We start from the raw sequence: 21,223 nt of genomic DNA, 5'->3' as shown, positions 1-21,223 counted from the left end.
CTGCATCCACTCTACAGACCTCGTTTCAATGTTCATTCTGCTCTCACTGCACAACCCCATCATGCATACATATGTCAAGCTGTCAGCTTCGCCACCTCCTACTGTTCGAGCTGACCAGAGTTGCATTCGGGTTCTGTCTTATTGGAGTGGACACACGCTGCCTTGCTAAATTTGCTCCAGCTTTGTAGGCCTTTCTCGAACATGACATGAAGAGATTCGATCCGGACGGGTATCGACAACAGGCGCCCAGTCATTACATGCATATCCACTCCATGACGGCTTAGCATCCAGTCCGCCGATGCCGAATGCTGTCCGTGTGTCCAGCTCTAGAGGATGAAGTACAGCAGTCTCACTGAAAATGCCTTCCGGCTCTCGGTGCTAACCCGCCACGACTGCACGCTCATGGATACATCAAGCTCCCCCAAGTTGAGTCACGGACTGCAGCCTCGTCGCACCGTGCGTCCTAAAACAGCTGGAAGTAACCACCGCTAATCCTCTCCATCCATGGCCGCTTCCGTACTCTCTTCCTTAGCCTTGCGCAGCGCTCTCTAGGCTTGCCTCTGCTTCTTGGCCTTCCTCGGCGACATAAGCCGGTGTTTCTGTTGGATCGCAACGCTGGGCGTTGCTTGAGCCCAGGCGGTTTGCGCTTGCGGAGACACACGGTCAGGTTGCGAGTGCTCACTCAAGCTCTCGGCACGTCTCTTGTAGCGGTCCTTCCAGAGCTTGACGTCGCTCACTGCAAAATAACGTCCTCCTTCATCCCCAGACAGCGCACGCACACCGCAGGTTACGCACGACACTTCTGCCTTCATGTTGTTGTCCGAATCCCCATCGGGAAACCCCAGTCCCTCGCACATGGCTCTGGAGTAGATACCACCACGGAAGCTGCGCGGATCGAACTCCTGCAGCGCCGTCAGTATCTCCTTGCCCACCTCACAGCCACATCGCTTCAATGCGGTCCAGCCCGAGTACTGCATCCCGCCACTCGATTCAACGTCGATGATAATCGCTCCTTTGGGATCCAAGAGCCACGCGCTACCATCTTCGTACACGGCGCCGATGGTGCCGCTAAACCACTTCAATTGCCGGAATGACTTCGAGTAGGGATGGCCGACGAGAGCCTTGAGTGGGCTCTCGGGCTCGGCGGTGTACCCATTTGTGGAAATCTTGCAATTCGTGGCAAACGTATTCCGTGCGAAGTAGATCGGCAAGACTTCCGCGCGCATTTGGCTGCAGACGTAGGCGAGCGGCGGGCCGAAGTACCCCTTGCGTTGAGGGTTTGGTATGTAGACCGGCAGGCTGGAGCAAGTGGCTAAAGCGTAGATCTCGTCGCGGAGCTCGCGTGGAAGCGCGAATAACTTGCAGGGCACCGACTCGATGCTGTGAGCTGCCGTACAAGATGCTGGTGGGTGTGCCATGATGAGAGGGTCCATCAAGAGAGGATCCGTGACCAGAGAATCCGTCATGAGTAAATCCATCACGGGAGGATCCGTACTGAGAGAATCCACCACGAGAGGGTCCGTCCTTGAGCTTCCATCAAGAGGGGATCCATGAAGCGGTTGGGGTGTTGCTGGTTGATGTATGTTGAGGGATGTGGCACGAGGACTTCCGATTCGAGATTCTTCAGCGGCACCTGACCTTGATTCCCAAGTATGTACGCGATGACTCCCCTCGCGCTGTCGACGCGTTGGTAAGGACGCGCTTGAAGAATTGATGCCGTCTTAGTATCATGCCACAGCACGACAGCCGGTCCTACACTACGAACGACTATCACTCGCTGACATGGTGTAATCGACATCGGTGTGCTTGACATGACCACACAACACTCTGACAACACTCTCCGCGAGCAAGGCACAGCGCATCTGGTGACCACGGCGGTTGACTCCCTGGAAACGCGACTCGACGCCTTGGATACTTGCATGATTGTGGCATGGCTATAGCATGGACGATGCAGCCATTGGTACTGAGCAAGAGAACATTCAATGTCGCTGGAAATGGTTGCTATGTAGAATCTGAATGGAATAGGGTCAACCTTTGGATGGACGCTCTGCTTCTGAGTTGTTCGTGGACAGTATTGTGCTGCGTATTGCACGTCCGCGAGCCAAATCCCAACCCATTCGCTCTCTCGAATCGTGTCTGTAGATTACCAGCTATTGTACCATGGATGCTCGCATCTTGGCGCCTGGCTTGCTCTTTACTCAACGGGGAATTCTTCCGATAGCCCTCTACTTGTGTAGTGTCGCACCCGTTTGCAAGTCATTCTCTAATCGCGCTCGCCATATGCGTGTATCAAGCAGTAAGGCACTGCCTGGCAGCATCCTATGCCGGGTGAAATACTATCGCCCAGAACGCGGGTGCCTGGGCTAGCTGTCTCACCACTCACGCCACCTCCTCTACTGGCATGTCGCTGACCCTGGCGAAGTGAACACATAGTAACGACATCTTTGGCATACCAAGAACCTCTAGATGAAACATTGTGCTAGGTACGGATCGATCGACAGTACAGGTCGCAAGCTAAGTAAAGGCCCTACATGCATCGATTTTCGCCTCGAAGGCACGAAAGCCTCTGGTCGAAGTGTAATGTTGGCTTCGCTGAGAAACTCATTGCTGAGAACCGTATGAAGCCTGCAGGCCTCCTTGCCGTAGAGCAAGCCAAGGCGGGTGGGCATTAGGGAACTGCCCACGCGCAGAAGGGGATGGAAGTGCCTGATGATCTGCAGCAAGCAATTGACAGTGTGCCTGAAGCCAAGGCTCGCTGGGCTGCAATAACGGAGACGGAACGTTTCGGTATTTGTCTTCGTCTGAGTGGCGTGAAGACGGATGCTCGACGGGCGAAGAATCGAGGGAGGACTGTAGCGAAGCTTGCCGCCGGCGACTATCCGAGTGCTCGCACGACGCGTTTCCCAGGGGAAACGGTCAAGACGGCTGCAAAAGCTTTAGTATCTCCCACAGTGGCTGCGGGCAGGAGGTCGCGAAGGCTTGCCCGCGCCGAACCGAAGTCGTATGCTGAGACGTAGCGACATGGCGCATGTGCGCGTGGCTAAATTGGTCTGCGATGTCCCGTGCCATACAGCTTTTAATCGCTATCGCTCTCCACCAGAGACTCTGCGGCAGTCCATACCTGCGAAAGTCGGTTTGGAGTACGATGTATCAACAAGGGACGCCAGCCCAGAGCTCCGCATTCTGCTTCAAGAATGAATGCCAACCATCTAGTATGGCATTTCTCAACCCTCTACCTGCTGAACGCCAGCGTCGTCCGTCACCAGCTTTGCGGCGTTGAAGTCCTCACTTGTTGGTAGCTCCACATGCACGTTACTCGCCACCGCCATCTGCATCTCGAGACCATCCGCTTGCACCTCAAGTACATGGCCTCCGGCGCTCCGGTCCTTCTTGATGAAGTGGAGATGCTCGCCCGCCACACCAAAGCCTTGCCAATTCTTCGGCGTCCTGAATCCGATGATGGTGCCGTCCACATCGTCGTAGGTCTCCACGGACTGCTTCTTGCCAAGCTCAGCAAGTGGTTGACCTTTGTACTCCTGGCCGCGAACAGTCCGGCACTTGAGGTACTTGAAATGGCCGTTGATGCGGTAGGTCATGAAAAGATTCTTTGCGTGGTCATTGAAGCTGTTCAGCGCCTCATCGATGCCATCCTTGTCCTTCAATTGGACCTTGCTCGTTCGCTGCGGAACAAATTGGGTGCTCACAGCAAACGGAATTTGGTCGCTTTCGTCGGCTACGCGAACCTTGCCTTCGGGTTGTAGCTGGTACACCGTGCCGTCAAGCATGACCAGTTCCCCGTCCATGCGCACAAACGTGCCGAGACCTTGATTGCCTCTACTGGCCAACTTTGACACAGTTATGCCTGACTCACATACGCCGTCCATCAGAGCATTGAGGAGCGAGAACTGGTAGATGTGGTTGTCCTCCATCGTGCTTTGGATTGATATGGGTCGAACTGTCTTTCAATGACTTGACAGTCTCAACTAATCGAGCAAAAGCTCAATCACGCAATCTATTGTACAATCAACCACCGTGTATTCCCTTGCGAAATAATGCCAGTCTCTCCATCGTCGAGCGGATGTAGGCGGCAGTATGATGCGCATGCCTGTGAAAACGCCAGTCGTGCTCAGTGGTACCGCAAGTCCTCTCATCCATCTTCTCCACTGCAGCCTGCAAATTCCCATAATGTCGTGCTTATGCCCCTTCCTTGACACAACCTCAAATTCCATCCTAGTCTCCGAGCCCAGTCTTCGACCAGGACTCGATACTTCTTCGTGTAGCTGCTTTCATACCATTCCGACTCTTGCACGTCTCCGCAGCCGCCTCGAGCTGTCCAATCTGCTCAGAGACCCTCCCTTCACGCCCGATTGCGGCCGGCTTGGTGTCTGCGCTGACATTCTTCTTGCGCGCAATTTGCGCACAGTGTAACTGCACCTTGACTTTCCCGCCTGCTGAGACTTCGGTCTGCGCCGTGGCCACGGTCGGCGTCTTACTCGCCACTGATGTCTTACCAGATGACTCCGTCACTTCGCCGGAGCTCGATGGTCCTTCGATTGACGACGGCACCGACTTGTCTAAGTCCTCCGGTTTCGACAAAGGTAGCTCTGACGTTTCGGCTACCGCTTCTGGTAGCCTCAGCGGCACACCTGCCGGTTGATGCTCGAGGCCGTTGATCCCACGGTCTTCCTGGACAGAATCTCCTCTTATTGCACGCTTGGAAAGGTTACCAGCCGCGGCCTTGCAAGACACGTTGGGAGATGTCGTGGCCGTGCCGCTGGGATATGCTGCCATACCGGCTGACTTCCGGTTCGTGATATCCGCCCGCAGAGTCTCTGACAGGCTCCATCTTTCCTCCCGCGTAAGCGTCACATTCGGTCTGCTGTTGTGAGTCCAGTACTGTGGTCTCCGGCGCTCTGCCACAAGCTCGCTGTAGGTTTGTCCCTGGAATGATGTGCGGCTGTGGCGAGCCGCACACGCCATTTTGGGGTTCGACTGCATCTCAGCAATGTAGGAGCCGCGACGAGGCGGCTCTGCTGACTTTTTTGTGGACGGTTGCGATGGACCTTGCTGCCCTTCGTTTCCGCATAGCCAGCGCAGCGTATTGAGTAAGTGCGCATCCTTCGATGACCCTGGCTGACAACAGTCTTGGCCAGGCATGCAAGATTGATGAGTGGGTGGGCACTGGGTATACGAGCCGTTGGCATCCGGCATGCGTTGCAGTGCAATCATGCAGCGCGACAGGCGGCTTGTAAACGCCAGTCGTTCCGCATCATTCAGCGACTCGTAGCGGGCGGGGCCAGAACCGTCGTAGCCCAGCTTGGCTCGCCTTGCACGCTCGTCGGTCTCAAACACCTCGGCGACCCAGTCCTGCTGACGCAATCTTTCGCGCAGATTCGTCGTGTCCTCGCTGCCGTAGGTCACGGGAATGCTCAGCGCGGCGTCGCGGTGAGCATAGCGCGGCGTGTACGTCCGTCGCACCTCCGGCTTCTCTACTGTGAGGCCGACCTCCTTGGCCTTGTTTGTGATTTTGGAACGCTTCCAGCGGAAGAGCTTGCCCAAGCGGGTCATCAAGCGCTTGCACCATGTGCCTTTCTTCTTGGGTTCCTTTTCGGAAGCCATAACGGTCTGATCAGACCTTCGGTACGAGCTGCTCGGCATATACATCAGCTAGCAGCTCATCGACGCCTTCTGCGAATCCCGCGGAACGCGAGGTAGGTACCGTTTCCGACGTACATTGGCTGTTCTCTTCAATAATAGCTGCTAGATGAGTGCCGCGCTGACGACTCTCCCGTTTCTTTCAGAGCGTAAAGCGCAATTGTTGCAGTCAACGCGTCTTGTTCGCGGCGTAGCAAGTGTCAACACCGTGTCTTCGAAGCTCGAACTTTTGTGAGCAATGCTTTGCAAAGACGAGTAGGCTGGCTCTACGTGCAAGCAAGAAGTCTACACGAGCCATCGTACGACGACGGAGACACCACCTAAGCAGCAATTCGCAGTGGTGCGGGCCAAGCTTTCTCAACATTATCTTACACGCATAATGCTCAATGCGTTACTGGGTGGTTGTAGGGGCGGGGTGCTGGCTGAGGATGGCTCTTGAGACAGACATGAAGCGAATGGTAAGCCAAAAGCTTACGAGCTGTTTAGCCAAAGCTTGCCACTTCGCATGTCGAAACAGAACGAGACACACAAGAGACCCTTCTATCGCTTTGACATGCACTCCAGGTACTGGGCGATTGCGATACTCTATATTCAGCCTCGTTTGCGCAGCGTTCTCCCTCCGCCCGTCGCAGCAGGCGCGGCAGCCTCCTTCTTCGCTACCGCAGGCTTTTTCGCAGTAGTGGCCGTCTTGCCTACAGCAGGCTTGCGAGTGGCGGCAGCTTTCTTTGCAGCAGGTTTCGTGACAATGGTGGTACCAGCGCTGGCCGTGCTGACTTCGCTACTTCTGCCTTCCGACTCCATAGCAGTGAGGGGTCGTAAAGCTTGACGACTCAACGTACGAGATGATGGCTTCGGCGGCGCAAGATGCTGCATGGATGGCTTGACTGGACTCAATGGTCGCACCATTGTGGTTCGTACAGGTGACGGCATATTTCGTGCGGGTGACTGCGCCAATGTCCGCGAGTTGTGGGATTTGGGAGACAGCACGGTTGATGGAGCACCTTTACGCGATGCCGTCCGCGTTGCCTTTGTGTTGGCCGTCGCCGTCTTTGCGCGCTTCTTCGGGTTCGCCAGGTCATGTGATGCGTTCGCTGGCGCATTCTCCTTGTCTTCGTCCTCGGCTACGAAATGACTGCGCATGGTATTAGCAGCGTCTCCGCATTCGGACAGTCTCCGCTTACCTTTGACGCTTGAGGCGATTCGGCTCGACTGCTGTCCCGTTGGACGCTACACCTGCTCGCTGCGAATCGTCCTCGATGAGCATCGGTGGAGGAGATGCCGGCTTAGCCTTCTCCGCATGCTCGTCCAACAGCTCTTGCATATTCCGCTTCCGCAGCGCATGCGGTATGCGATTGATGCGCATCTCCAACCGTGCCCTCAAGCCTTGCGCCTGCAACGCATACTGTGCTCGCAACTTTCGTGCTCGCTCGGTTACTGCGACGCGTCAGATAGCGCGTCTGCATTGTGGTGGTAGAGGCTTACTCTCGAGCTGCAAATTGTCAAGTAGAGCTTGCTTTTGTGCCTGTGTGATTGAAGCCATCCTCTATGACTGCCGTATCGTTCTCTCCGGTCTTGTAGTCCTGCTATCGAACTGGCTTCTGTCCTAGGTTATCGAAGAAGGCAATGTCTAAACAAACAGTGGCGTCACAGCGCTACGGGCATGGCGGCGGAACTGGCCGCCGAGCCGCACTCGCCGCCGATCGCTTGCGGGAGCTTCGAAGACACGCAGTCGACATATCTACCTAACCATCCATCTCCGGCCATCTGACTCTGCTGCGTTCTCTCGACCATCAGTCACCTTCTTGCTCCACCCGAAAACCGATTGAACATTGCATTAATCCTCCGCCAAGGGGTGTGCTACGAAGATGCTGGAAGCGACGATTATCGTGTTCGTTTGCCTCACGTGCCATCACCACGGGTGAGCCTTACTGACCTTTCTTCTCCAGCGTCGACAATAGCGAGAGCAGTAGAAATGGCGACTACGTACCCTCCCGATGGGAAGCCCAGACCGACGCCGCAAACCTCATCTTCCACTCCAAAACCCAGGCAAATCCAGAATCGTCCGTCGGCCTGATGTCCATGGGCGGCTCAGGCCCGGAAGTACTCACCACACTCACGACCAACCCTGGCAAGATACTCGATGGACTACATCGGACAAAGGTGAAGGGCCAATCGCATCTCTACACCGGCATCATGATCGCAAGTCTAGCGCTCAAACATCGGCAGAACAAGAGTCAGCGGCAAAGAATCATCGTCTTTGTGTGCAGCCCGATCGCAGATAGCCAGAGTACACTCGTCAAGCTGGCGAAGAAGATGAGGAAGAACAACACTAGCGTGGACATCGTGGCCTTCGGCGACCTCACAGAAGACAACCTCGACAAGCTCCGCGCGTTCAACGATGCAGTTAAAGGTGGTGATGGGTCGCATCTCGAGATCGTGCAACCTGGGCCCAACCTTCTGTCAGACTCTATCGTCGCTTCGCCGATATTAGCAGGCGAAGGAGGCGGGGCAGCAACCAACGGCACAGGCGCAGAAGGTGGTGCTGGAGCGGGCGGCGGGACCGACTTCGAGTTTGGAGTCGATCCGAATCTGGATCCAGAGTTGGCGCTCGTGTTGCGGATGTCGATGGAGGAGGAGCGGGAGAGGCAGTCGAGGGAGCAGAAGGCGAGGGACGAGGCGGAAGGCAAGACGCACTTAGAGAGTGTGCCGGAGGAAGGCAGGCAAGAAGGCGAGGCTGGTGGCAGTGGTAGCGCGCCAGCGACCAGCATGCAGGTTGATGGGAACGGCGAGCCGGTTGGGAGCGCGGGTGCAACGGTAGGACTGGAGACGGAGGTCAAGAGGGAGGAGGATAAGAAGAAGAAGGAGGATGAGGATAAGATGGACACCGCCTGATGGTGGGCTTGTACTTTAGATTGGACTAGCATAGCACTGCTGAGTCAGATGTAGTAATAGAACGTAAGCACTGCCCGCCAGTTGAGGCCATTAGCTTTCTGGCGCGAGGATACACTACAATCATACCCTTTCAGTTATAACCATAAGTCAGTTCTTTCTCCAGCATCGAGCCAGTGACAGATATCTATATATCAAGCCAACTGCGCTGTATGTGGTCAAGGCCTGGCTTATATTTTAGCTCAATATTGATAGAGAGGAGCAAGTCAACCAAGCCTGCATCCCTCCACCTACCTACTAGGAAGGAATTTGTGCGGCTAACAAATCCTGTTTCGGTTGTGGAATGTGTTGATCCAGCAGCTTGCGTTGATGATGCTCAAACAAGCGCATCGTCTTCCCATATGCTTGTGAACAGTCGAGCTCGCAGTCCAGGCCAAGGCACCCATTACTCGGCAAGACTCCGGCGTCGCAGTATCAATATATGATCGCAGCAGGAATGTCTTGCGTTCAGTCGTCTTGTGAGCCTTTGGAATCTCGGATTCAAGAGGCGTATCATGCCGGTGATGTCAGTTGTGAGTTTGCCGCCTGCTCCTCCTGACAAGTCGACAGTCGCTAGTTAGCCCTATGACACAGGCGTAAAAAGACACTCCCTGCCATTGTCGATTCGACGTGGTGGCCCCCAACAAGGCTTAACTGAGGTTTCTTCCCGTACATTGCACATCGTGCGGGTTTCTTTTGTTCGTAAGAAGTCCGATTAGGCAGTGATGTAGAATGGGTGACTGTTGCATATGTACTCGCTCGGGTCGAACGATCGCGAATGTGGCACGGTAGCAACGTACGGGAGGACTGTGTATTTGGCGATTTCTCTGCGGACGTTGATGCTAAGGCGGTTTCTCTGGCTCGGCCTCTGTCTCAAGCGCAAGCAAGTCTTTCTCGGCCTTCTCAATGCGCTTGAGTAGAAAGTTTAGCGTAGCATCCCGCGCCTTCTCCATTACTCGGAGCCTCTCCACGGGCAGCGCACCATAATCGAGGGCAGTCTTTATCGGAGACAACACATTGAGGATTTTCGGATTCGCATGTTGCGCACTGTTCGATTCATCCATAGCCTCGCCGTTGAGTTTGCCCTGCAGCGCCTCCATACCCGCAACGAGCGCATCCTTCACTCTCTTCTCCTTCTCCACAGCCATCTTTCTCAACACATCAATGCTTTGGTCTCGCTCAGTCAATGTCACCATCAGCGTCTCCTTCTCCATCGCCTCCGCCTCAACCCTCCGCTTCTTGCGCTGCTCCTCCGCCAAATGCTCTTGCCACTTGCGCACAGCTTCCTTCGCGCACGTCTCAATATGCGTGAATCTGACTGGGCCCAACATAACTCCGCCGTACCATCTTGCCACAACGCATGCACCAACAACCTGCATCTGCTCAAGTACCTTCTCCACCTTCTTCCCAGCATACTTTTCGCCGTCATCATCGTGGCCTACATCATATTGTGGTACGCTGCCCGTAAGCGAGCGCTGACTACTCTCCTTGCGCCAAGCTAAGATCTTATGCGAGGCACTCTTGATCTCCACGATACTCTGAAGCTGCTTACCACTCATGGATGGGGAGAAGAAGCCGATGAACGTGGAGGAGCGGTCATCAATAGGCTCGGAGCGGAAGATGTTATCCTCACTTGAAGACGCCTCCAGCTCATGCTTGCGCTTTTGCGCCATCCTCCTTCTACTATAACTTCAGACAAGGCCTTTGAGGCTCACATAATACAAGAGCTACATCCTGTAAGAATTTCGTCGATATCAACGAAAGCGAGCGTGAAGTGAGGTTCGACGGCTTCCCTCGGGAGTCTCCGGACCAGCGAGCTTTCTTCCTGCGGAAGATGTGGAATGACATAACAGTGTGCAATGCAGAGTCTGTCCTGCAGCTCATAGCAACAGCTGTGGAGAGGACCTGCCGATAGTATACTAGGTAGGGAACGTCGTGGTTGTGCTGTTTCACTACTATTCTATTGTGTCCGCGTACACTCACCCTTCCTTCTAGCAGTCATGGCCAGCAAAGACGAGCAACAGGTGGCCGAGATTATAGTTAACAGCATCTACAATGCAGGCGTGAAAGTGGTCTACGGCATACCCGGCGCCAAGGTCGACGCCATCTTCGACAAGCTGCACGATCATCCCGAAGTACGGCTGATTGTATGTCGCCATGAGCAGAATGCTGCCTTCATGGCGGCAGCCACAGGTCGCATCACCGGCACGCCGGGCGTATGCATAGCAACCTCTGGACCCGGAGCGGGCAACCTCACGACTGGATTAGTGACCGCAACTACAGAAGGCGATCCAGTTGTAGCAATTGTCGGCTCTGTGCCGCGCCTTCTCAGCACGAAGCACACGCACCAGTCAATGAAGGCACTGGAAATCCTAAGTCCTACAGCAAAGTCCGCGACAGGTATCGAGGTCGAGGACCAAGCGGCTGAGGTCGTCCTGGCAGCGTTCCGCACGGCAAGCACGTCACCAAAGGGCAGCTGCGTGGTATCAATCCCTATGGATGTCGCGGGTGGCAAGTCAAAGATCACAGCCTTTCCCTCTCCAGCTTTTAGAGCACCCCTCTACGGACCTGCGCCAACGTCAGAAATTGAGAAGGTTGCCGCCATGATCGACCGCGCAACGCTACCGGTCCTTTTCCTTGGGCAGCGTGCAAGCAGCGCCATCGTAGTGGGTGCAGTACGTCAGTTTCTGGACCGACACCCCATCGCCGTGGTCGAGACCTTCCAAGCAGCAGGTGCCATACCGGAGTCACAAGCACAGCACGTCTTCTTTGGCAGAGTCGGTCTGTTCCGCAATCAGACTGGTGATAGACTTCTGTCCAAATCCGACCTTGTGATAACACTCGGCTATGATCCTACAGAGTACGATGCCTTTGCGTGGAATCCAAATGGAGATATAAACCTCGTGCATGTCGATTATACCTCCTGCGATTACGGCGCCTATTATCACCCTCAAGTCGAGCTTCTCGGCTCCGTGCGTGAAAACATACTGGCTCTCGGCAGTGCTGTCAAGCACGTTGCTGATCCCGCGAAACACGACTTCTGTCAAAGTCTGAGCAAGGAGCTCGTGTCCTGGCAAGACCAGGTAAAAGACTTTAAGTCTGACGGCGGCCTCGTCCACCCCTTGCAGTTCATCTCTGCCCTCCAAAAGCGAGTCCCGAAAGACACGACCGTCACCGTGGACGTCGGCACCGTCTACATCTACATGATGCGCTATTTCTTCGCCTACGAACCGCGCCGGCTCCTCTGCTCAAACGGTCAACAGACACTTGGCGTAGGCATGCCGTGGGCGATTGCTGCATCCATGATCCAAGATCCGCCCTGCTCGGAGAAAGTCATCAGTTTGAGCGGAGACGGCGGTTTCATGTTCTCATCTCAAGAACTCTCAACGGCCGTGCAACAAGGCTGCAATATCACGCATTTCATCTGGAATGACGAGGCTTACAACATGGTTGAGTTCCAGGAAGAGATGAAGTACGGTCGGAGTAGTGGTATCCATCTCGGGGGCGTTGACTTTGCGAAGCTAGCGGAGGCATTTGGCGGAAGGGGTTTCAATATGAACGATGCCTCGCAAATTGACGCGGTGATGGACGAGGCGCTGGCGCATAAGGGAGTCTCGTTAGTCAATGTGCGGATAGACTACAGTCATGCACGAGATCTGGCAGCGAACTTGATCAAGGACAGTGTCGGCTGAGCTGTGATTTGAGTGTGCGAGGACGGGTAATGAGGGACATGTCACGAGTGTCAGACTCGAGTCTAGCCAAGGAAGTTAGCAAGCACGCCGGGGGTGACGGCAGCTGCTGGGGAACGCACCTCCAGTGATACGGGCCGTGGCTTGGAGGTATTACGCATCTCGACACGACAGCCACTGCATAATTGCCTATCGGAGCCAGAGCAACTTATCTCACCGGGCAACGGGGTCGTCGGACGCAAACAGTACGCGTGAGAATAACTTAGGGCGTACACATACTAGAAGTCTATATCTATTCGTTCTCTAAGTGTTCGTCAGGTATGTCTACTGCCATTCGCGAAGCCGTTCGTAATCTTAGGCCCAACCACAACCTTTTCGAGTGCCTGCCGCACGTCTGCAACCAGATCCGTCCCATCTTCGATGCCGCAGCTTATGCGCACCAGGTCTTCAAATACGCCTGCTGCTTCGCGCTGGTCCTTCGGAATACCCATATGTGTCATACTGGCCGGTACCTCCACCAGACTCTCGACACCACCCAGCGACTCCGCAAGCGTGAAGATCTGAGTCGCTTGGCAGAACTTCTCAGCGGCCTCCTTGCCGCCCTTGATGCGGAAGGAAAGCATACCACCTCCAAGGCCGTCACGATGCTGCTTAAGCGCGATCTTGCGCTGTCTGTGCGATGCGGAGCCTGGGTAGTTGACCGCTAGGACGTGTGGGGACTCTTCGAGCGCATTCGTGACCATTTGCGCGTTTTTGCTCGCTTCTCGCGCACGTAGATGTAACGTCTTGACGCCTCGATGCGCAAGCCAGCAGTCGAACGGAGATGGGACGGCGCCTATGGCGTTCTGAAGGAACCTTAACCGCTCGTGGAGTGCGTCGGAATTAAAAGCAGCCACACCCATAAGCACATCGCTATGGCCGTTGATGTACTTGGTTACGGAGTGCACGACTATATCGGCACCGTGTTCCAGCGGATTCTGAATATAGGGTGACAGGAAAGTGTTGTCGACCACGACCATGATGCCGCTTCGGTGCGCTATATCAGCAACGGCTCTAATGTCGACGAGAGATAGCGTTGGGTTAGACGGCGTTTCGATCCATATCAACTTCGTCTCCGGCGTGATGAGTCCCTCGATGTCCAGTTCGATCGATGGCGTGAAGGCGACTCGGACCCCGTGAGCAGACGCCACCTTGGTGAAGTACCGATGGGTTCCACCATAGACGTCTGACACTGAGACGACGTGGCTACCGGCTGCCAGCGACTGTAGTATTGTCGCGGTCGTTGCCGAGCCAGAAGAGAAGGCCAAGGCGTACTTTGCTCGCTCGAGGGAAGCTATGCAACGCTCAAAGTTCCATCGATTCGGGTTTGAGCTTCGCACATACTCGTGTGCGCCTATCGGCTGGCCGACAGCTGACTGGGCGAATGTCGTGCTGAGCGATATTGGTTCGATCACCGCGCCGCTGACAGGGTCGTGTTCGGAGCCGACATGGACTGCGAGTGTGCCGAATCTGTGTATAGGAGAAGGGGCGCGCGGTGGAGTCTCGATGGGCGCATGATCGAGAACCATGTCGAGCTTCTTCGTAGCACGGGTGGCTCACGCTGTGAAACCCCAAAACAATATGCACGCTTGGTTGTGCTGCAGGATGGCACGCTACAACGGTTGGCTCAACAATGCCAGTTTATAGTTGCTCAGTAGTGCGATTAAGGGTACACAAGACGGGTACAGTTGTTGTATCGTGAATTGCAAGCTCTAAGGTTTAGATATATATGCTCACAGTGGCGCGAGCGACGATGAGTCGAATCGTCTTTCTAATCGACATTGATCTCGCTAGAACGTTGTTAACGTTTCCGCCACAACGCAAGGGCCGGAGCACGCCATTCGCGGGCCGAGCAGCCATCTTCGCTTTGTCAACAAGACAAGGTGTGCAACAGGTGGGGAAGAATGGGACAGATGCTAGTCAAAACGAGTGAGTTGCCAATGATCTTTAGTTGTTTATCAATCCAGCAGATCTGGGATGGTGTCCACATCTTCAACTAAATGCGACTTCCCACTGAGTAACGCCTCGCTCAAAGCTTACAGCAGATGGGTGTCCATGATAGGACCCTCACACACCACCTTCCATTTGCACATCCTCGAATCCCCCCAAATCATCATCGCCGTCATCATCCCCAAACTCATCGCCAGTGCCGCCCTCTCCCTCGGTCCCGCTCTCCGCCTTGACCTGCGGCGCAGTCTCCTGCTTGACTTCATCCTCTTCTTGGATGATGCTCTGCATCTCCGGTTTCAGCGTCCAGTTCATCGCAAAATCTCCGCTGCGCACGAGGAACGCAATGCCCTCTAAAACCTCCTTGATCCAGACCTCCGGTTGCCGCAGCTCGTTACGGAGAGCCTTCATACTCCAGTACCGGTACCGTCGGAAGCAGCGCTGTAATGCATCCAGCAGATCGCCGCGGTCCATACGCACGGCTTTGTCTTTGCCTTTGGCTGCTGCTTTCTTGCCTTTAGCGCCTGGTCGTGAAGTGGTGCCGAAGGTGCTAAATGTGCTGAGCTTCGACGGAACGCCCGTCGCCAGGTTACGGTCAACATTTTCGATAAACGTTGTCCTCGACTTGGGTGCCATGTGTGCTTGCCATTTTGCGGCGAAGTCAGCCTCGTAGTTTGCGTCTATCATTGGAGTCACGGTCGCCTCGTGCTGTACTAGAGGCGCTAGTGCAGTCTGCTTGGGTATGGCGCTACGTGACCTGCCGAATTTGTTGTTGTTTCCGTAGCGCTGGTCGCGCGATGGAACGCCAGTAGGCTTCGAGCCTTGAAGGTAGCTCCGATTGCGGAACGCTTGTAGCGGACGGTGGCCTGGTAGGTCCTTTTCTGAGAATACCACTGTATTATTGTAGCCATCGGTATTGACCTTGACATGGAATTTCTTCGGGATGTTCTGGTGCTGCGGTACGTGAGGGTGCAGATAGATCTGTAGCGCTTGTTCTTGAATTGACACGGTGGGGTTCTTAGGAACGTGCATCTTCCCAATCTCGATTTGTACATCGTCCGGTGCCTCTTTGTATGCCTCGGCCCATGCCTTCCACAGGTCTTCGGGAACCTTCAAGAGCCACGATTGAGCGTTGGGGTCAGGGAAGGCAAGATCGATATCGTCTTCGAACTCCTCGATGTCGGCAAGATTGCTGCCTTGTGTCGCTGGGTCAACCTTGATCTCTGGCTTAATCTCTGTCTTGACGTCCGCCATAGTTGGTGTCCGGACTTTCACCGGAGAGAGAATTGGGATCGTTTGAATGGCAGAGACAAATCGGCCTCACATTGGCGCTGGTAAGGCAGAATGTTCGTGAACGACTTCAACAGCTCGATGTTACATGTGGCTAGTCAAGGCAAGCTGTGGCTTGTGATGGTACAAGCATCCATTTCGAGATGCCGCTAGCCAACGGTCCGTAACGGCGGTAAGGTATGCACGATTCCCGCCACCTATCGATAAGAGCTCTATGCTTCCCCCGTCAACATCATCAACAGTGATCACAGCTTCCCAGTCAATATTGCTACTGGCAGCGCCATCATCCAAAGTCTGAAATGGCCTCATCAGAGATCAATACGCAGCTCAGCCAGGCGGAGCGTGCAAGCCCACAGCAACGTACAGACGCATATGGCAGCCTTCTCAGCCACATCATATCACAAAATGGCAGCCAACTTCCGGCAAATCTAATTGCCTATGTACAAAGCATACTCTCCGACAGCATTGGTGTTATTCACTCACGTCCGCTTCTCTCAGCCTTTGTTGAGCAATACCGCAATGTTCATAACAATGAAGCCAAGATCGAAGCTGGCAACGAAATCGTGCAACTCCTCGCCCCTCGCGTCGTAAGCTACGAACAGCAAGACACTGAGATCAAGTTCATCTTAGCAGACGCCTACGAAGCAGAGGATGACTTCATCAACTCCGCCAAGACCTTGCAGACCATCACTCTCGACTCCAGCCAGCGCAACGTGACCGACGACGAGAAGGCAAGGGTCTGGATGCGCATATGCCGCTGCTATCTGGAAGAAGACGACCCGACGAACGCTCTCACTTACCTCAACAAAGTCAAACAGGTCATCTACAGCGTCACCGACCAACCTACTCGGCTGCAGTTCCAGCTAAGTCAAGCACGCATCTTCGACAGCCAGCGCAGTTTCCTCGATGCGTCAACAGCCTACCTCGCTCTCTCCAATGAGAGCATCATCGACGAGGATGAGCGCTTGCAAGCACTATTTGCCGCAATCACCACGGCTGTCTTAGCGCCAGCTGGACCGGCCCGTGCTCGACAGCTAGGCAGGCTGTACAAAGATGACCGTGCGAACGAGACGCCCGAGTACAGCATCCTCGAGAAGATCTTCCTTGACCGTCTGCTCTCCCCGTCAGAGGTCTCGGCGTTTGCGGCGAATCTACGCGAGCACCAGCTCGCCAAGACAAGCGACGGCAGCACCGTCCTCGACAAGGCGGTACTAGAGCACAACCTTTTGGCCATTTCGCGTCTGTATCAGAACATCAGCATCTCTTCTCTTGGCGCTCTCCTGGGCGTCGAAGCAGACCGTGCAGAGGCATATGCTGCAGGCATGATTGAGTCGAAGCGGCTGTCTGGATCTATCGACCAGATCGCTGGCGTGATTCACTTTAACACAGACGGTGGGCAGGACCGGAGTACCATGGATTCGCGAGCCTTTGATGTTAATGTGCAAGGTCTCGCCGAGGAGGTGGAGAAGGTGGCGACAATGCTGCAGAGAGCGGAGCCGGCGTTCTACGACAAGATCATGGTTGCTTGATCGCAACGTCTGGGACTCGTAGTGGCACTGCAACAATCAGATTCATGGCCGCGGCTCGCTCGCTTTCGAGTATAAAGCGTGCGAGGCAATGTACTAATAATCAGAGTGGACGGCCTCGAATGACATGGAGGTTTCAAGGCAAAAGCCTCAAGCCGTTAGGAACTCATCTCTGAAATCGAGGAGATTGCATCTGATGATACAGTGCATCTACGATACCTAACCGTGTCACAAGGGAGATCGTAGTGATTCCGGGACGGAGCCGAGGACGGTAGGGTGACATTACGGTGGGAAGCGGGTCGGACAGCGCTCGACCGTATGTGCACATCTATCGGATGCTACCTCTATCATTGCTGCCATCTTCGCTTCCACCCGTCTCGGCATGCATAAGCGCTTGATGCTCCTCCTCGAGCACGCTCTTCTCGCTGGGTCCACGCCAACCGGTCCCGGCCTGCACAATCACCATTAGCGCAGCGAGGCCGGCGCCTGCCAGAAACAGCGACCGCAAGGCATCCTCATAGCCTTGAACAGCCACTGCCTTCTCGACCCCCTCCAGCTGCCTAACCAACGCTGGCGAGCCTAACAATCTCCTGATCAGGTCTTCCTCGTGGCGCATGCCCTGCTGTGCGAAATTCTGCCTGAGCGAAGTGTACAACGTACGCGTGAACAAGCCGCCCCCAATGGCGGAACCAAAGCTACCTGCGAAGCCCCGGAAAGTAGCGACCAACGCCGTGGCAATGTAGTGCGTGTCCTTCGGTGTCAAGTGGAGCAAATGCGCCAGTGTGTAGTTCAACGCTGCACCTGTCACCGCGCCGCAAAGCAAGACGACAAAGATGTACAAAACCGGGTTTGAGTTCTGTGTCGACAGGACTGCGAGTAGAACCAGAGTGACTGGGAAGATGGCGTAAACGATGATAGAGGCAAGCCAGAAAGAGCCGTGCCGCTTTATGTGAAGCCAGCCTACCAGCAAGCCGCCGATTGCGAATCCTCCATTTGTTGGTATTAGAATACTGCCTGCTGCCGTCGGACTCCATTGTCGAACCGCCAGCGCGTATGTAGGAGCGTAGAATAGTACGCTCCAGCGTGCCATCATGTAACCAACCGTCCCAAGGCATGTCAGTAACAACCCGCGGGATCGCAACAGCGATACAGGTATGATGGGATCATGTGCAAGGTAGACCTCGTTCAAGACGAAGGTGATAAGCACGATACCAGACAATATGATGGGCAGGATGGGTATCTGTTTCGGCGAGCTCAGCGCGTAAAGGAGCAGCACGATCGACGCTGTCAAAGTGATTGCGCCGACGTAATCCAGCCTTGCGAGCCGCTTGGACATGGCGTGACCGCTCTCATCCTTCTTGCCGGCCGTGAAGTCGTGCGGAATCGCTAGCAACAGAATGATGCCGCCAATCAATGAGATAGGCGCTTGAAGCCAGAACAGTGCCCTCCAACCGATGACTGGAAGCAGAGCACCAGCAGCTGTGGCACCTAGCGCAACACCGATCGTGTAGCCGGAGTTTAGCAAACCGATGGCGACACCTCTCCGCTTAGATCCAGTCAGCTCGAGAGTGATAACGATGCTGATTGTAAAGATACCGCTTGCCCCGATACCGGTAATTACTCGTCCCGTCACGAATGTTTCAAAGCTCTCCGCTAGACTTGAGAGGACGACGCCGAGGGCTAGAATAATTGTGCTTGCGAAGATGGTTGTTCGTGGTGAGAATACACTCGCGAGCTTGCCGTTCAACGGACTGAGGGCGCTCATGGCGATCAGGTACGATGACGTGAACCAGCTGGTCTTCTCAAACGCATCGAGTTCGGCAGCAATGGCGGATTGGGTGGTCGTGAGAAGCGAGATGTTGGTGGCCTGAAGGAAGATAAGGCAGCCGAGGGCGAACGTGCAGAGTGCTGTTCTTGCGTGAGACATTGATTGAGCTGCCGGCGTGTGGCCATCGTCATTTCCTGCGGAAGCGCTGTTATCACCGTTGTGCTTTGCGTGGCCGTTTGGGACGCCATTAGTCGTGCCGTCTAGACTGCCATTGACATTGCTATCCAGGCCGACTTCCGCGGACGCGTCCACAGTAGAAGGCCCTTGCGGAATCAATGGTGTCTGTTCCGTGGGACTCTCTATGGCCTCAGAGGGTCGAATGCCATGCTGTGCAGGCATTCAATATTAAGACGTCTGCGACAGAGATTGAAATGTCTCTTGAGTCGCCACTAAAGACTGTGCCTGTCCTCGGCACTTGACCAACTAACGTTGTCAGTACAAATATCCCTTGAGGCCGTCAGGAGATGTCGCAAGAAACGCTTTCCGGAAAGGAAGAGTCAGGTGTATGCACTTCAATGGCAGCCTTCTTAAGGTGTCTCGATGATAAATCGAGCATGTTCCTTCCTGCCATCTTGAGCCTAGCGTCGGCGTGCCGGGTGATAGATTTCCGCTTACTAACGGTAAAGCCTCACTTCGATGGACTATCGCTCACTTCTGTTAAACTTTTCGACAACACGGCAGACCTAAAAGTTACAGGTGTCCTTGGTTCACCATTCACCGCCCAATATCCCGCAATCGATGCGAGCGGCTACCATAGGAGGCTGGAGTAATGGACAGCACTTAACGGGAATGCCAGTCCCTGATAGTCATGAATGACTGTCCACAAACAGAGCGGACGCGGGCACGCTTCTCGATGAGCCCAGCATGGTATGCAAGACGATGAAGGCCGCAAAAACGCTCTCAGATCAAATTGGGAGCCCTTTGGCCACCTGAACTTGCTGCTCATGCTTGCCTATAAGTTTGGCGTTCCGAACATGAAGTGCTAGAGGAGTAAGTGTTCCCACCGCCTTGTTGATTCCGGATCGATTCTTCCACTTGCCAAGCAAGCGACGCAAATCCTCCCGAATACACAATGGCCTGTGACCCTCAAGCAGCGCTTGCAGGGCGCAATCGCACCTTCACGCCGTTCTTGGGCTGCACGAGGACTCTATAGCCCTTTGTCAGATTGTCCTGTCCTGGTAGTGACACTATGGGATCGAACCGTTGCATGAAGCGGGCCGTCACGTACGAGAGCTCCGTCATGATCAATTGTTCTTCCAGTCGGAAGTCAGCTGCGGTGTCTACTGGGATCCTGGAGTCCACTTACCAGCGATGCATACATGAGGGCCGGCAGAAAGCGGCACGTACTCAGGGCCGTGACGGCGGCTCTCCCTGCATGCAGTCAGTGAGAGGACACACGTCGGTAACGATTGCATCACCTAGAGCTATGTGGCCGAAACTGCTCGCATTCCGGTCGCCATTCCTTCTATCGTCCGTGCATGCGATAAAGGCACATCGTCACCAGGGTGCACCTTGGCACTGGAATTGGCAGAGACCAATCTGGACCACGCTCACGGGGAAGCACAGTGTCCAAAAGCGCATTGCGACCAATGTTCGGCAGAACCGGATGCTCTCGAAGAGTCTCGAGGATTACATGCTGGAGCTGGCTGCACGACTGAAGTTTGGCCCAGGTCATTGGCGTCTTCTGTTCCGTCGCGGTGCCGAAGACGGCAAGAACCCGCCATTCATCAGCTGTGAAGAGTGCCACCATCACCGATGCATGACTGCAGCTCTCACTTCCCGACGAATCGTCTTCTAGAAATCACGTCGCGCTTCAAGCTCGGCGGATAACCATGCACAGGTGCCCCCAGTCATACTCTGCGCGGCCGTGAACAGATCCATAATCACCTTCCGAATCTGATTGACGTCATTGTACTCGCATACAGGTGCGTCGACGAGGCTGTGGTGATGATCATTACCAGATTTGTGCGCTTCAGAGCGCTCGATGGCTGCTTTGATCAGGCGAGTCGCAGAGTCGTTGAGGACAGCGCAAGCTAGGCAATACTGTGCATAGAGTTGATAAGCCGACAGCGTTCGATGTGACAAGTCCTTCCTTAGGTCCATAGGCCAACGAATACTTTGACCCAAGCTTTATTCGCCATGACAGTCTCGTAGGCTTCGGTATAAGTCATAGTCCCACCGCTGTGCTTGGGAAGCTCTCCAAGCTTCTTGTCACGCTGCTCCATTCCAGCAAATTGAAAGCCGGCCGATTCACCGAAGAGGTGCTTTAGGTTATGTCAAGCGCCATGCCTAGGAAGAGGTCCAGTAAGTCAACGGTCCCA

At 54.8% G+C, this 21,223-nt stretch overlaps 13 protein-coding genes across 13 annotated transcripts; 3 read left to right on the top strand and 10 right to left on the bottom strand.

Moving 5' to 3' along the window:
- Positions 1-55: 55 nt before the first annotated feature.
- BAUCODRAFT_229717 (uncharacterized protein) lies at positions 56-418 on the bottom strand. The gene has a single exon (XM_007681262.1). It carries the CDS (start codon positions 285-287, stop codon positions 99-101), a length of 189 nt encoding a protein of 62 aa, XP_007679452.1. The 5' UTR covers positions 288-418; the 3' UTR covers positions 56-98.
- On the bottom strand, positions 418-1,704 carry BAUCODRAFT_229759 (uncharacterized protein). The gene has a single exon (XM_007681261.1). The coding sequence runs from the start codon at positions 1,476-1,478 to the stop codon at positions 549-551; it is 930 nt and encodes a 309-aa protein (XP_007679451.1). The 5' UTR covers positions 1,479-1,704; the 3' UTR covers positions 418-548.
- A 1,242-nt stretch (positions 1,705-2,946) lies between these two features.
- BAUCODRAFT_229756 (uncharacterized protein) lies at positions 2,947-4,079 on the bottom strand. Its single transcript, XM_007681260.1, has one exon. The coding sequence runs from the start codon at positions 3,927-3,929 to the stop codon at positions 3,225-3,227; it is 705 nt and encodes a 234-aa protein (XP_007679450.1). The 5' UTR covers positions 3,930-4,079; the 3' UTR covers positions 2,947-3,224.
- Positions 4,080-5,744, bottom strand: BAUCODRAFT_229790 (uncharacterized protein). The gene has a single exon (XM_007681259.1). It carries the CDS (start codon positions 5,662-5,664, stop codon positions 4,231-4,233), a length of 1,434 nt encoding a protein of 477 aa, XP_007679449.1. The 5' UTR covers positions 5,665-5,744; the 3' UTR covers positions 4,080-4,230.
- Positions 5,745-5,826: 82 nt separating this feature from the next.
- Positions 5,827-7,355, bottom strand: BAUCODRAFT_36836 (uncharacterized protein). Its single transcript, XM_007680995.1, has 2 exons — positions 6,837-7,355; positions 5,827-6,787 (listed from the first exon to the last, which is right to left on the bottom strand). The coding sequence occupies exons 1-2, from the start codon at positions 7,016-7,018 to the stop codon at positions 6,247-6,249; spliced, it is 723 nt and encodes a 240-aa protein (XP_007679185.1). The 5' UTR covers positions 7,019-7,355; the 3' UTR covers positions 5,827-6,246.
- Positions 7,356-7,391: 36 nt separating this feature from the next.
- On the top strand, positions 7,392-8,699 carry BAUCODRAFT_36835 (uncharacterized protein). The gene is made up of 2 exons (XM_007680994.1): positions 7,392-7,543; positions 7,602-8,699. Exons 1-2 carry the CDS (start codon positions 7,521-7,523, stop codon positions 8,545-8,547), a joined length of 969 nt encoding a protein of 322 aa, XP_007679184.1. The 5' UTR covers positions 7,392-7,520; the 3' UTR covers positions 8,548-8,699.
- A 726-nt stretch (positions 8,700-9,425) lies between these two features.
- On the bottom strand, positions 9,426-10,142 carry BAUCODRAFT_125053 (uncharacterized protein; the record flags this gene model as incomplete). The annotated part of the gene is made up of 1 exon (XM_007681258.1): positions 9,426-10,142. The coding sequence occupies one exon, from the start codon at positions 10,140-10,142 to the stop codon at positions 9,426-9,428; it is 717 nt and encodes a 238-aa protein (XP_007679448.1).
- Positions 10,143-10,426: 284 nt separating this feature from the next.
- BAUCODRAFT_229487 (uncharacterized protein) lies at positions 10,427-12,431 on the top strand. The gene has a single exon (XM_007681257.1). The coding sequence runs from the start codon at positions 10,584-10,586 to the stop codon at positions 12,273-12,275; it is 1,692 nt and encodes a 563-aa protein (XP_007679447.1). The 5' UTR covers positions 10,427-10,583; the 3' UTR covers positions 12,276-12,431.
- Positions 12,431-14,109, bottom strand: BAUCODRAFT_229484 (uncharacterized protein). Its single transcript, XM_007681256.1, has one exon. The coding sequence runs from the start codon at positions 13,838-13,840 to the stop codon at positions 12,587-12,589; it is 1,254 nt and encodes a 417-aa protein (XP_007679446.1). The 5' UTR covers positions 13,841-14,109; the 3' UTR covers positions 12,431-12,586.
- A 27-nt stretch (positions 14,110-14,136) lies between these two features.
- BAUCODRAFT_36832 (uncharacterized protein) lies at positions 14,137-15,659 on the bottom strand. Its single transcript, XM_007680993.1, has one exon. It carries the CDS (start codon positions 15,510-15,512, stop codon positions 14,379-14,381), a length of 1,134 nt encoding a protein of 377 aa, XP_007679183.1. The 5' UTR covers positions 15,513-15,659; the 3' UTR covers positions 14,137-14,378.
- Positions 15,660-15,683: 24 nt separating this feature from the next.
- On the top strand, positions 15,684-17,240 carry BAUCODRAFT_229580 (uncharacterized protein). Its single transcript, XM_007681255.1, has one exon. It carries the CDS (start codon positions 15,848-15,850, stop codon positions 17,075-17,077), a length of 1,230 nt encoding a protein of 409 aa, XP_007679445.1. The 5' UTR covers positions 15,684-15,847; the 3' UTR covers positions 17,078-17,240.
- A 49-nt stretch (positions 17,241-17,289) lies between these two features.
- On the bottom strand, positions 17,290-19,409 carry BAUCODRAFT_36831 (uncharacterized protein). Its single transcript, XM_007680992.1, has one exon. It carries the CDS (start codon positions 19,239-19,241, stop codon positions 17,403-17,405), a length of 1,839 nt encoding a protein of 612 aa, XP_007679182.1. The 5' UTR covers positions 19,242-19,409; the 3' UTR covers positions 17,290-17,402.
- Positions 19,410-20,249: 840 nt separating this feature from the next.
- Positions 20,250-21,199, bottom strand: BAUCODRAFT_36827 (uncharacterized protein). Its single transcript, XM_007680991.1, has one exon. It carries the CDS (start codon positions 21,003-21,005, stop codon positions 20,697-20,699), a length of 309 nt encoding a protein of 102 aa, XP_007679181.1. The 5' UTR covers positions 21,006-21,199; the 3' UTR covers positions 20,250-20,696.
- Positions 21,200-21,223: the final 24 nt, after the last annotated feature.

Source organism: Baudoinia panamericana, assembly GCF_000338955.1.
Source record: "Baudoinia panamericana UAMH 10762 unplaced genomic scaffold BAUCOscaffold_11, whole genome shotgun sequence".
Lineage (NCBI taxonomy): Eukaryota > Fungi > Ascomycota > Dothideomycetes > Mycosphaerellales > Teratosphaeriaceae > Baudoinia > Baudoinia panamericana.
Note: the sequence above shows the minus strand (reverse complement) of the source record. Positions and strands in the feature narration are given on the sequence as shown.